This window comes from Panthera leo, chromosome C2 (assembly GCF_018350215.1).
Source record: "Panthera leo isolate Ple1 chromosome C2, P.leo_Ple1_pat1.1, whole genome shotgun sequence".
Lineage (NCBI taxonomy): Eukaryota > Metazoa > Chordata > Mammalia > Carnivora > Felidae > Panthera > Panthera leo.
In genome coordinates, this window is record NC_056687.1 from 377,753 (window position 1) to 392,119 (window position 14,367).

At 42.8% G+C, this 14,367-nt stretch overlaps 1 protein-coding gene across 6 annotated transcripts in view; it reads right to left on the minus strand.

Moving 5' to 3' along the window:
- Window positions 1-14,367, minus strand: part of PCNT (pericentrin) — a 132,692-nt gene that overhangs the window by 62,799 nt on the left and 55,526 nt on the right. For all 6 annotated transcript variants that reach the window (XM_042955532.1, XM_042955531.1, XM_042955533.1 and 3 more), the window contains 2 exons: window positions 7,292-7,426; window positions 2,155-2,301 (listed from right to left, as the gene is read on the minus strand). In XM_042955532.1, coding sequence (XP_042811466.1) covers window positions 2,155-2,301; window positions 7,292-7,426 — 282 coding nt within the window. The remainder of the gene's footprint in view (window positions 1-2,154; window positions 2,302-7,291; window positions 7,427-14,367) is intronic.

Here is a 14,367-nt window from a genome sequence, read left to right on the forward strand (position 1 = left end):
GGGTCATGAGTTCGAGCCCTACACTGGGTGCGGAGCCTACTTAATTTTTTTTTTTTAAGTAATTAAAAAAATAATAAAACAATTTAGTTAAGAATAAATTTCTGTAAGAAACATTCATCATCCCTGTTAACAAAAATATGGCAAAATATGATGGCGATTAAAGTTGAAAATTACTAATATGACTGCCCCTCCCCCCCAATATTCATTGCCTACAAAAACAGAATACATGAACATCCTAGGCTGCCCCAGACACAAGAGGGAAGGGGCAAATTCACCAGAGGTTATTCTCACAAGGAGGCCAGGAGGCTTAGAGAGTCAAGCAGTCTGGTCATAGAGGGGTCACATTATATACACCATCCCAAGTTTTCATTTAAAATGCACGAGGGGCGCCTGGGTGGCTCAGTCAGTTAAGCGTCTGACTTTGGCTCAGGTCATGATCTCACAGTTGGTGAAATTGAGCCCCGCATAGGGCTCTGTGCTGACAGAGCCTGCTTTGGACTCTGTATCTCCCTCTCTCTGCCCCTCCCCTGCTCGTGCTCTGTCTCTCTCTCTCTCTCTCTCCCTCTCTCTCTAAAATAAACATTAAAAAAATAGTATAAATACACATTTATGCTTTGAAAAAAAATTTTTTTAATGTTTATTTATTTTTGAGACAGAGACAGAGCATGAGCTGTGGAGGGGCAGAGTGAGAGGGAGACACAGAATCCGAAACAGGCTCCAGGCTCCGAGCTGTCAGCACAGAGCCTGACGTGGGGCTAGAACCCACAAACTATGAGATCACGACCTGAGCCGAAGTCAGATGCTTAACCGACTGAGCCACCCAGGTGCCCTGTATACACATTTATTCTTATATAAAAAAAAAAAATAACGAACTCAACAACAACAAAATAAATCCAATTCAAAATGTCAAAGACCTTGAATGGACATTTCTTCAAAGACATACAAATGGCCAATAAGCTCGTAAAAAGGTGCTCAACATCACTAATAATCAGGGAAATGCAAACCAAAACCTCAGTGAAATACCACCTCATATTCATTATGATGGCAATTATAAGAAGAAAAAAGAGATGGGAAATAAGTATTGGCGAGGATGTGGAGAAATTAGAATCCTGTACGCTGCTGAAAGAAATGTAAGGTGGCACAGCTGCTGTGGAAAGCAGTCTAGCAGTTCCTCAAGAACTTAGACACAGATTTATGCATGACCCGGCAATCCTGTTACTAGACACATAAACCCCAAAACGGAAAGCAGGGACTAAAAGATACTTGTACACCAATGTTCACTGTGAAAGTATTCATAATAGCCAAAAGGCAGAAACAACCATCAAGAAGTCCATCCACAGATAAGGGCGCCTGGATGGCTCAGTCAGTTAAGCAGACGACTTCGGCTCAGGTTGTGATCTCACAGTTAGTGGGTTCAAGCCCCAAGTCAGGCTCTGCGCTGACAGCTCAGAGCCTAGAGCCTGCTTCGACTCTGTGTCTCCCTTGCTCTCTGCCCCTCCCCGACTCACGCTCGGTCTCTCAAAAATAAACATTAAAAAAAAAAGTCCATCAACAGATAAATCTGTGACGAGATACACAAAATGTGGTATCTATATATAATGGAACATTATTAGCCATAAAAAACCATGAAACTTTGACACATGCTGTAACTTGGATGGACTCCACAGACATTATGTTAAGTGAAATAAACCAGACACAAGAGGGTAAATATTGTATGATCTCACTTATATGAGGTCCCAAAAGTGGTCAAATTCATACAGGCAGAAAGTAGAAGGGTGGGTGCCAGGGACTGGAGGGAGGAGAAATGGGGAGGTAGTGTTTATTGGGCATAGAGTTTCTTCTTGGGTTGATGAACAGTTCTAGAAATGGATAGTGGTGATAGTTGCACAACACGGTGAACATCGTTAATGCCACTGAATTGGACACTTAAAAATGATTAAAATGGGAAACTTTATGTTATGTTATGTTATGTTATATAACATATATATATATGTTATATAACATATGTTAACATATATATTATATATAATTTATATATATATATATATATATATATATATATATATACACACACACACACGTTATGTTATATTTTACCCCCCCACCCCTCCCCCACACACACACAATAACAAAGAAAAGACACATTTTACATACCTGCAGAATTTGGTTATTCTTCTCCTGAAGCTGCAGAAACAAAGTCTCTTTCTCTTTTTGGTACAGAGACTGCACTTGCTCGCACTCCAGTCTATGTATCTTCTCTTGTTCATGTAAAGCAACTTCCTTTTCACTTTCAAATTCACCCTGTACAAAAAGTACATTATTAACAACAAAAATGCCATTAAACTCTAAAATTATGCCAGTTCCACTTCTATGTTTGCTAAAATATAGTTCATTCAACAAATGTTTATTGAGTCCATATTATGCCAAGAGCAGTGATCAGAAGGAACAAAGCCACCACTCACAGCGAACATGCACTCAAATGTGCTTCTCATACAGAACATGAAAAAGACAGCTTGCTACCTTTCCCAAATGGCCACATTAAGAAATTACCCATCACCAGGGTATCATGACCATCAAACTCCAAGATATTTAGAAACCTAAGTTCCTTTGGTTTTCAAAGATAAACCCTATTTCTTCCTAAAAATAAAAATGGTTTTTAATAAAGTTCACCTAATGAATTAAAGTATATTAATTAAAGGGGCGCCTGGGTGACTCAGTCGGTTAAGCATCCGACTTCAGCTCAGGTCATGATCTCGCAGTTTGTGAGTTCCGGCCCAGCATTGGGCTCTGTGCTGACAGCTTAGAGCCTGGAGCCTGCTTTGAATTCTGTGTCTCCCTCTCTCTCCGCTCCTCCTCCATCCTCTGTCTCTCTCTCCTTCAAAAATAAATAAACACATTAAAAAAAAATTAAAGTATATTAATTAAATAAGCTTTAAAAAAAAAAAAAACTACAGAGGTAGCACTTCCAGAATAATAGAATAAGGACCTCCAAAAAATGTGTTCCTCCATAAAAGCACAGGGAACACAGGCAAAACCTGTCAAAATCGACTTTTCAGAGTTCTGGAAATTAAGAAAGACTTGTAACAATCCAAAGAGTGTTCACTGAAAACAAAGTCTGAGATTCCATCAAAACAACAAGCGCTGAGAGGTATTTAAACCTGCCCTAACCCCAACACTCCTATCTCAGGCATAGCCCTGAAAACAGCCCAACAGTCCTAAGAGTTGGGGGGAACAAACATGTGTTTGGATCTCCAAAAGCACCACCTCGCCAACTGTCACTAATTAACCTGTCTTGCAGCTTACTAAAAAGCTCCATTCTTGGAGCACCAGGGTGGCTCAGTCAGTTGAGTGTTTGACTTCATTCAGCTCAGGTCGTGATCTCATGGTTTGTGAGTTTGAGCCTGGCATCAGGGTCGCTGCTGTCAGCACAGAACCTGCTTCTTCAGATCGTCTGAACTCCTCTCTCTGCCCCTTCCCAGCTTGCATGCGCGTATGGGCTCTCTCTCTCTTTCTCAAAACTAAATAAACATTAAAAAAATAAATAAATAAGTAAAAATGAAAATGAAAGGCTCTATTCTCAGAGATGATCTCACAGAGCTGTCAACAATGCTATCCCCAAGCCATTTGTCAAAATCAAGTAGCAGCAACTGTTTAACATCACAATAACCTGAAACCTATAAACTGGTAACAGTCTGAGCCAGTAAGAGGTAGACGAAACAACTTGAAAGGAAACACTTTTAAGAGGAAATGAGATGTCTGAAGAGAATGAGATGTCAAGAGGGAGCTTTGAAAAAGTCCAACATATTCCTAGGAATTTAGAAGGCAGGAACAAGTACAGGGCTGTGTACCTGTCCAGAGAAACCCGAGAAAGCTCTAAGAGCTCACTCTTTGTTGACCTTGCACAAACACAAAACGAAAGCTAAGGCAGAGTAAACTGCCCGCCACAGCACTCAAAGCATGCCCCAACGAGAGCCCTTCAAATTCACTAGAGGGGCTCAACAGTAGATTTGAATGGGCAGAAGAATCAGCAAATATGAAGACAGTTCAAATTATTTAGTCTGGGAACCAAAAAGAAAAAAAAAAGAAGAAGAAGAAGAAGAAAAATAAGTAGAGGGGCCCCTGGGTGGCTCAGTTGGTTGAGTATCTGACTTCGGTTCAGGTCATGATCTCACAGTTTGTGAGTTTGAGCCCCTCATCGGGCTCTGTGCTGACAGCTCAGAGCCTGGAACCTGCTTCAGATTCTGTGTCTCCCTCTCTCTCTGCCCATTCCCCACTTGCTCTCTCTCTCTCTCAAAAATAAATATTAAAAAAAAAAATTTTTTTTTTAAGAAAAATAAGTAGAGGTTCACAGACATGCTGGGACACCCTCAAAGACCAACATATACGTAATGGGAGTTGCAGAGGAAAGGAGAAAGGGAACAGAGTAGAAAGACTACTTGAAGATATAAAGCCCAAAACTTCAAAACTCTGATGAAAAAACATTAATCTACAAACACAAAAAGCACAATTACCCCAGGTAGGATAAACTCAAAGAGATCCACACCAAGGCCCATCCCAATTAAACTGTGAAAGACTACGAAAAAGATCCTTGAAAGCAGCAGGAGAGAAACCATCCTCCAGAGGCCAAAAGGCAATAAGATAATATAGTCAAAGTGACAAAAGAAAGACTTAACCAAGAATTCCATACCCAGGAAATGATCTTTCCAAAATGAGGGAGAAATTAAAACATTCACGGATAAATACAAACTAAGAGAAGTCATCCTAACAGGCCTGCCCTGAGGAAATACAAAAGGGTGTCCTTCAGGCTAGAGTGAAGGGACACCAGACGTTCATTCGAATCCACATGAAGAAATAAAGAACACTGGTAAAGGTTCACAAGTAAACTGAAAGACAAAATAAACATAGATTTTATAATTCTTTTTTTCTCCCATCTGATTTATAAGAAACTGAATAAATCAGTGAGCATAAATTGTATGGAAGTGTACTTTGCATGACAATATTAGCACATAGGACAGAGAAGGGGATGAAGCTACACAGGAGAAGAGATTTGTAAACTATCAAAATCAAGATGGTATTAATCTGAACTATGTTGTTATAAGGTGTTTATTACTGTAATCCCCAGGGCAGGCACCTAAGAAAATAACCCAAAATATATAGAAAATAAACATCAAGGAAATTAAAATGAAAAGAAGGCAGTAACAGAAAATCAGAAAAACAAGAGAGATACAAGATAAACAAGGAGCAAACAGCAAGTAATAATACCTGCTACATCTCTAAACCTAGAGAACACTGTGCTAGGTGAAAGCAACCAAACACAAAAGGGCACAGACTGTATGATTCCATTTCTATAAAATGTCCAGAAACAGGAAGTTCAGTGGTTACCAGGGGCTGGAGGAGGGGAGAGGCAGCTAAGGCTGGGGGGAGCGGGGGGGGGGGGGGGGGGGGGGGGGGTTCTTTTTCAGGTGATGCAAATGTTCAGGAAGTAGATAGCAACAATAGTTGCACAACTTGGTGAATACACTAAAAATCACTAAAACATATATACTTAAAAGAGTAATTTTTATGGTATATAAAATAAAGGTGTTGTTAAAAGAAACAACAAAGTAAAGCTACATTAAAAATCATCTTGGGGTGCCTAGGTGGCTCAGTCAGCTCTGTGCTGACAAGCTCAGAGCCTGGAGCCTGCTTCAGATTCTGTGTCTCCCCCTTTCTCTGCCCCTCCCCCGCGTGTGCTCGGTCACCCTCTCTCTTTTAAAAATAAACATTAAAAACAAATCATATTGGGGCTCCTGGGTGGCTCAGTTGGTTGAGCGTTTGAGTTTTGAATTTGGCTCAGGTCATAATCTTACACTCGTGGGACTGAGCCCTGCATCAGAGCCCTGCTTCAGGTTCTCTCTCCCTCTGTTTCTCTCCCCCACTCATGCTCCCTCTCTCTCTCTCTCTCCCTCTAAAATAAAAAAAATATACATACATATAAAAAATAAAAAATAAGTCATCGTAAGAGAAGGTGTTGAGTGTTGAGGCATCCTGCACATTCTTCCATGAGAACAGTCTCCTTAAAGCAAGAAAAGCCTTGATGTGGCTGCTGCTGAGTCACCGAGGCAAGGCAGTAAGACTCAAACGTTCTCAAATTTAAAATATTTGATGGCAATTCTTAGCGGGAAAGGTATGCTAACCACCCAAATTAAATAGAAAAAGGATGGAAGAACGGGAACCCTCTTGCACTGCTGGTGGGAATGCAAACTGGTGCAGCCACTCTGGAAAACAGTGTAGAGGTTCCTCAAAAAATTAAAAATACAACTACCCTATGACCCAGCAATAGCACTAGCAGGAATATATCCAAAGGATACAGGAGTGCTGATTTGAAGGGGCACATGCACCCCAATGTTTATAGCAGCGCTATCAACAATATCCAAACTATGGAAAGAGCCCAAATGTCCATCAACTGATGAATGGATAAAGAAGATTATATATACAATGGAATACTACTTGGCAATGAAGAAGAATGAAATCCTGCCATTTGTAACAATGTGGATGGAACTGGACGGTATTATGCTAAATGAAATAAGTCAGGCAAAGAAAGACAAATACCATGTTTTCACTCATATGTGGGAGTTGAGAAACTTAACAGAAGAACATGGGGAAAGGGAAGGGGAAAAATAGCTTCAAACAGAGAGGGAGGCAAACCATAAGAGACTCTTGAGTACAGAGAACAAACTGAGGGTTGATGGGGGGACAGGGAGAGGGGAAAATGGGTGATGGACACTGAGGAGGGCACTGGCTCGATGAGCACTGGGTCGTATGTAAGCGGTGAATGACAAGAATCTACCCCCAATACCAAGAGCACACTATATACACCGTATGTTAGCCAACATATTTATTTTTTTCAACGTTTGTTTTTTTTTTTTTTGGGACAGAGAGAGACAGAGCATGAACGGGGGAGGGGCAGAGAGAGAGGGAGACACAGAATCGGAAACAGGCTCCAGGCTCTCAGCCATCAGCCCAGAGCCTGACGCGGGGCTCGAACCCACAGACCGCGAGATCGTGACCTGGCTGAAGTCGGACGCTTAACCGACTGCGCCACCCAGGCGCCCCAATTAGCCAACATATTTAAAAAATAATAATAAATAGAAAAATGAGTGAAAAAAATTGCCTACAAAAATCTGTTTCTAAGACAATGAAAACATTTTATGTTTTAACTTCGCATATCACCATTAATTTAGAATAACATTTTATTTACTCTGTAGATGGGGAAGAACAGCAATAACACAAATCATCCTCAGCCCCATACCTTCGGCTGTGGGATCTGCTGCTCCAGTACCACTTGGGACTGGCTCTTTGACAACTGCCGCTTCTCCTCCTCTTCGTGCAGCTCGGCCCGAAGAGCTGGGCCCTGGGCCTCAACCTCCGCAGGAATCAGGGTGCTCTGCTTGAACGAGGAGGAAAAGAGCACTGAGCTCTTCGTGCACAGATACTTGTCAATACCGGAGATCACTACCATTCCGCGTATGTTCAATGTGATGACACATGGGAGTCACGCTACAGCTTATAGAAAACTTCAAACCACGCTGTAGGACTGGATTCTCACCTTAATTATGATAGTGACGAAAACGGGGCATGCGTGGTACAACACTAAAATTATACTTTCAAGTTATAGAGACCATTTCTGAATTAACATATCATTTTTATAAACTTTCTCTCCTGAAATAAATTTAACTCCAAAACCTTTAAAAAGGAAGGATTAAAGGTAATTTCCAAGTTATCACACTTTGCAAAGTTTCCAAAGTACTTTAATTACGTGTCTACCACACTTCTCCTTCTAGGGAAGGTCGGGGTTGACCCAGACCACTCCCAGCAGAAAGGAAGCTAGCTGCAGCCCTGAGAGTAACTGGGTTTCACCAGGAATGCTAATTCCCCGAGCGTCAACCACAAAGTGTTGGTGAATACAGGGAAAAACCCTGAATGCCAACAGGCACCACAGACCAGCAGGGCCAAGGCCAAGGGACAGAAGCCATACTCCCTTTTCCCCAAAAAACAGACCTAAGGAAATACTTGTACCCATTGTGAAGGACACTGGGAAAAACAAAACATCAACACTCAAGAAAAAGAAAATCCCCCAAACACGTGATAAACCCTGATTAACAGTCAAGCTGGAAAGGGAATGACAGATCAGTTCTTTGGGCCCTAGGGCCCTGGCACAGCATTAGGGTGCTTCCCTCTCAGCACCTGCAGCGTGCACTGCGGGCGGGAGGAAACAGCTCTTAACTTTCCACCTGCAAGGGGCAGTAGGGCCACTTCATGCCTGTCCTGCCCAGTGCACACCCAGGCCTGGAGTGGGAACTTGCAAAATGCACCCTAACAGAGGCGAAGGCAAAACATGAGAGCATCATGCAGCAGGAGGGCCACCAGGAAAGAGACACTCAGGAGTCAGGTAAGGCAGTTTCGAGGGTGTGCTCTCAGGAAAGGCTGCAGGACAGCAGGCTGCCATTGGACCTCAAAAGGCCCAGTACCTCTGGGATGGCTGTGCATGTCTAGCAGTATGATCCTCAGGCCACTTCCTTGACCTGACTGGAGAGGCTCAATGTCAGGTCTCCCTTAATTCACACAACCCCTACCCCCCATCCGTAAGACCTCCTTACAGATAATTACTTCTATTTCCAGCCTTGAGTAAAGCTCCGTTTAATTTTCCACATTCTAAATAGTAAGGTCAATATAAGAAAATGATGTTTTTAAAAGTTTATTCTCAAATTTTTCTAAAAACCTAGAGAATTCTAGGGAAAATATCATATATATACATACATATATCTATATTTAATCATTAAGAGAAGAAAATAGGTATACCTGGAGAAGGAAAAAAGTAATACTGCACAAAGAATACCAATACAGTAATAAAAATAAATTCAACTGATAATGAGTTAAAGACATTCAAACTATACCTAACCTGACCTCGTACTATTTTCAAAAATTATTATATGAATATTTTTTAATGGAAAGAAAGAAAGAAAGAAAGAAAGAAAGAAAGAAAGAAAGAAAGAAATTGGCTTGAGCAATTGATACTGGCCATACTACAGTTTACTTCTGCATTCCAGAACTCTGCTTAGTGATATGAACACAAGGGAGATTTCTTTATGGGATGTACATCTCTAAGAAAAGGGAAACAAGCTTACGTTTCCAGAGAACTTTTCTCACAAGCCAACTCCAAAGTGAAGTAACCTGGAAAGTAAGTCAATTAGCTCACAAGCCCATGTGAAATAACTCTTCTGGTAAGTGAGCCTGCTTTTCAAACAGGTGCAAAGATATTTGTGGCCCAGATTAACTAACGCCTGTTCAAAGGAAGAACAGCGTGTCCCTGCTAATTTGGGCACAATGACCCTGGCATCCCAGGAAATGTCCAGCAAGGCTTTATGTGCATCTGCTTGTGGGGTGAATCCTGAGGGAAGGCCACAGGAGGAACATGCAACCAGCCACAAGTCTCCCCCACACCAAGACATGAACCCGAATCTGATCATGTGTGTAGAGATGCTGACATGCTTACAGGAATAGGGGGGAGTCTAACATCACAGGAAGCAATAAAAACAGATCCCATGCAAACGAAGCCCCGTGTGGATCCTGATTTGAACAACCACAGGAAGAGACTAGAACCTGGGCTGGATATATGGTGATATTAATGAATCATTTTTAATTTTCTAAGTTAGAATGGATTATGGTTAAGTTCTTTTGGGAGGAGAAAAATGTTACATGGCAGAAACAGATGATGAAGTATTTACAGATGAAAACACACGATACCTGGGATTTGCTTCAAAAGAATTGGGGGTAGGGAGCACTGCCACACTAAGACTGGCACGTACCCCACTGGGCAGCCAGATACAGGGGTTCAATGAACTATTCTACTTCTGTATGTGTTGAAATTTTCTCCAATAAAAGTTAAAATAAGGCTGCAAACAGCTTCCCACCTCCCAGAAATCTAAGTGCTTTCTGTGAAACCAGCTAGACAAAAAAGGTCACTTAAAAAAATTATCTAATGTTCACCTTCTTAGCAGCAAAGTAAAGAGAGAACTTACTTGAACAATGACTTTCTTGTACCACAACTAGAAAAACACTTCCAAAATGCTGCAGGAGCTTATTCAACATAGTGCTGGCAGTCCTAGCCTCAGCAATCAGACAACACAAAGAAATAAAAGGCATCCAAATTGGCAAGGAGGAAGTCAAGATTTCAGTCTTCACAGATGACATGATATTCTATCTAGAAAACCCAAAAGATTCTACCAAAAAAAATGCTAGAACTGATCCATGAGTTCAGGCAAGTCGCAGGATATAAAATCAATGCACAATAATTGGTTGCATTTCTATACACCAATAATGAAGCAGCAGAAAGAGAAATCAAGGAATCAATCCCATTTACGATTCTACCAAAACCCGTAAAATACCCAGGAATAAGCCTAGCCAAAGAGGTGAAAAATCTATACACTGAAAACTATAGAAAGCTCACGAAAGAAATTGAAGAAGACACCAAAAAACGGAAAAGCATTCCATGCTCATGGATTGGAAGAACAAATATTGTTAAATTGTCAGTACTACCCAAAGCAATCTACATGTTCAATGCAATGATGCAATCCCTATCAAAATAACACCAGCATTCTTCACAGAGCTAGAACAAACAATCCTAAAATTTGTATGGAAACAGAAAAGTCCTCGAATGGCCAAAGCAATCCTGAAAAAGAAAAACAAAGCTGGAGGCATCACAATTCCAGACTTCCAGATGTATTACGAAGCTGTAATCATTAAGACAATATGGTACTGGCACAGAAACAGACACTGATCAATGGAACATAAGAGAGAAAACAGAAATGGGCCCACAAACATATGGCCAGGTAATCTTTGACAAAGTAGGAAAGAGTATCCAATGGAATAAAGACAGTCTCTTCAAGCAAATGATGTTGGAAAAACTGGACAGCGACATGCAGAAGAATGAACCTGGACCACTTTCTTACATCATACACAAAAATAAACGCAAATTGCATGAAAGACCTAAAATGTAAGACACGAAGCCATCAAAATCCTAGAGAAGAAAAAAGGCAACAACCTCTTTGACTTTGGCCACAGCAACTTCTTACTCAACATGTTCTGTGAGGCAAGGGAAATAAAAGAAAAAATGAACTTCTGGGACCTCATCAAAATAAAAAGCATCTGCACAACTAAGGAAACTCAATCAGCAAAACTAAAAGGCACCCAACAGAATGGGAGAGGATATTTGCAAATGACATATCAGATAAAGGATTAGTATCCAAAAATCTATAAAGAACTTATCAAACTCAACACCCAAAAAACAAATGGTCCAGTGAAGAAATGGGCAAAAGACATGAATAGACACTTTCCAAAGAAGACAGACATCCAGATGGCTAACAGACACATGGAAAAATGCTCCACATCACCCATCATCAGGGAAATACAAATCAAAACCACAATGAGATACCACCTCACACCAGTCAGAATGGCTAAAATGAACAACTCAGGCAACAACAGATGTTGGCGAGGATGTGGAGAAAGGAGAACCCTTTAGCACTGCTGGTAGGAATGTAAACTGGTGCAGCCACTCTGGAAAACAGTACGGAGGTTCTTCAAAAAATTAAAGATAGAACTACCCTACGACCTAGCTACTGTATTACTAGGTATTTATCCAAAGGATATAGAAGTGGTATTTTGAAGGGGCACATGCACCCCAATGTTTATAGCAGCACCATTGACAATAGCCAAAGTATGGAAAAAGCCCAAATGTCCATCGACTGATCAATGGGTAAAGAAGAAGATGTGGTACGTACGTACGTACGTATACACACACACACACACACACACACACACACACACACACACACACACACACACAGAGGAAGATTACTCAGCAATCAAAAAGAATGAAATCTTGCCATTTGCAACAACGTGGATGGAATGAGAGGGTATTACGCTAAGTGAAATTAGTCAGAGAAGGACAAATACCATATGACTTCACTCATATGTGGAATTTAAGATACAAAACAGATGAACATAAGGGAAGGGAAGCAAAAATAATATAAAAACAGGGAAGGAGCCAAACGTAAGAGACTCTTAAATACAAAGAACAAACTGAGGGTTGCTGGAGGGGTATTGGCTGGGGGCGGGGGTGGGCTAGATGGACAAGCGGCATTGAGGAGGACGCTTGCTGGATGAGCACTGGGTGTTATATGTAGGGGATGAATCACTGGATTCTACTGAAATCATTGCACTATATGCTAACTAACTTGGACATAAATTAAAAAAAAAAAAAAAATGCCGTAGGAGCATTTGGACAGTAGTCAATACAGAAACACAAAACTGCTAAGCCAAGGTACATAAATGACACTCGGTTTCAGGAAGTGTGTGGCTCTGTGCGTCACCAACAGGTAACAAATGGGCAGGAGGAACAAATCAGCAATCAGACAGTCTCTGGGGGAAGGGCTGTGAGTCAGTACCTGATCCTGTCAACAGACATCCTCAGCAGGTCGCGGGGCAGCGCTTCAGGAGGGAAGAGGGAAGACCAGTCACCTGGGGATCACTAACTCACCCCAGATGCGCTGCCCGGATCCCGGTCTACAAACAGCAGCGGGGCCCTCTAGCCTCTCAAAACACGGGAAGGCGTGTCCACCTCGCAGAGGGCTGTCTCCAGCGTCCTTCTCCCAAGACCCTCCTGGGGCCGGGCGCATGGAACCTGTCGGCACCCCTCTGTCACCAAGAATGACTGTGAGCAACGAAGGAGCTGACAGGACAACTGCTCACCCTCCCTGTGGCGAAGCACCTTCCTGGTGGCCGCTCGACCCCTCTGTGATGACCCCTCAGCGCTGCACTCAAGGGGGCTGGGGGGACACTGAGGGGACCCTGAGAGGCTTAATGGGGCATAGGGAAGATACTGAGAGGGTTACGGGGACACAGAGGGGGCTGAGGGGACACTGAAGAGGCTTCATCCTCTTTTAATGAAATCTGAGGAAGAGGACGGTATGAGGAGGCCATTCCTGTGAACTAACCGGTGAGCAGCTGCATCTCGGTCCCGGCTGGGGGCTTACTGTGTCTAAGCCGTCCTGAGGGCACAGGCTTCTGTGTGTGGATTCCTCCTGTGTCTTCTCATTCTTTCGAATGTGGGAAACCCACCCCAAGTGGCCAGATTCAAGGCAACTTAAAAGTCCATGAAGCAAATCTCAACAAAAATGCCAATTCCCAGACTTTTCAACCAAACAAATGGGGATAAATCTCATTTTTACACTTCCCTTTATTTTTGCAATCTCCTGTAATGCTCATTCTGGAAACTTTCATTGAGGAAATGGTTTAAATACTAATTTCACAAATGAGCTGATCAGTATACATACAACTAAAAGCACTGACTATTAATCTAGGGGACAGAGGAGAACACCAGGGCCTTATTTCACGATTAGAAAAGAGTAATATTAGCATCTCCTTTTTTAAAAAGCCCCACAGCTTTTTTTTTGTCTGTGCTGACAGCGTGGAGCCTGCTTGGGATTCTCTCTCTGTCTTTCTCACTGCCCTCCCCCAATCCACTCACACACATGCTCTCTCTCTCAAATAAATAACCCTTTTAAAAACAAAGAAAATCCCCAAAGAAATAGTACTCACAAAATCTTATAATCTCTATAAATCTCGATGTAGCACTTCACAAAACACATCAGTTATCTAGGAAGCACTATGCACGTAGACTCGTACCCTCTCTCCCCCAGAAAGACCAGAAGACACGGGAGACACAGTATTTCAAATCTAAGAACATGGAGCAGAAGGGCATCAGGGCGTACAGCCAGCGTCCACAGATGCCACCCTGCCTCCATGCACAGGGAACTGGGGGACGTGAGCCCCGCGGCAAGCCACAAGGACCCTGGCTGGGTCCCAGCCTGCACGGTCTTATCCGTGGCAGTCTCACCTGCTGAAGAGAATTCCAACTGCTTCTTCAGAAGAACAACTACACAACTTGACATACTGCTTGTGGATGTTCTAACAAAGTTTCAAAAATCTGAAAACGAAACCAGAGCGTACACCGACTCCCGGGAGCACCTGCCACAGCAAGTGTGTTCCGTGTGGACGCAGGCGGACGTGCACGTGAAGTCCTCCCCCTCCCTGTCGTGAGGTCGCTTCCTCCCCAGCCACCGCCACCTCCTGAGAGTCCAGACCCAGACGCCTCCTCGTCGTCCCCCAGGCGCCACAGCCTCCCCACCACCCTCACAGGCGCCACAGTCAATCTCACCCCAGCACAGCCCGGGAGACATCAGGAACCCCTCGCTGCCCCGGAGCACCGCCCTCAGAGGGGCCCCGAGCCCGCCCTCGGTGCCCTCCCATCCCTACGCTTCCCAAGGG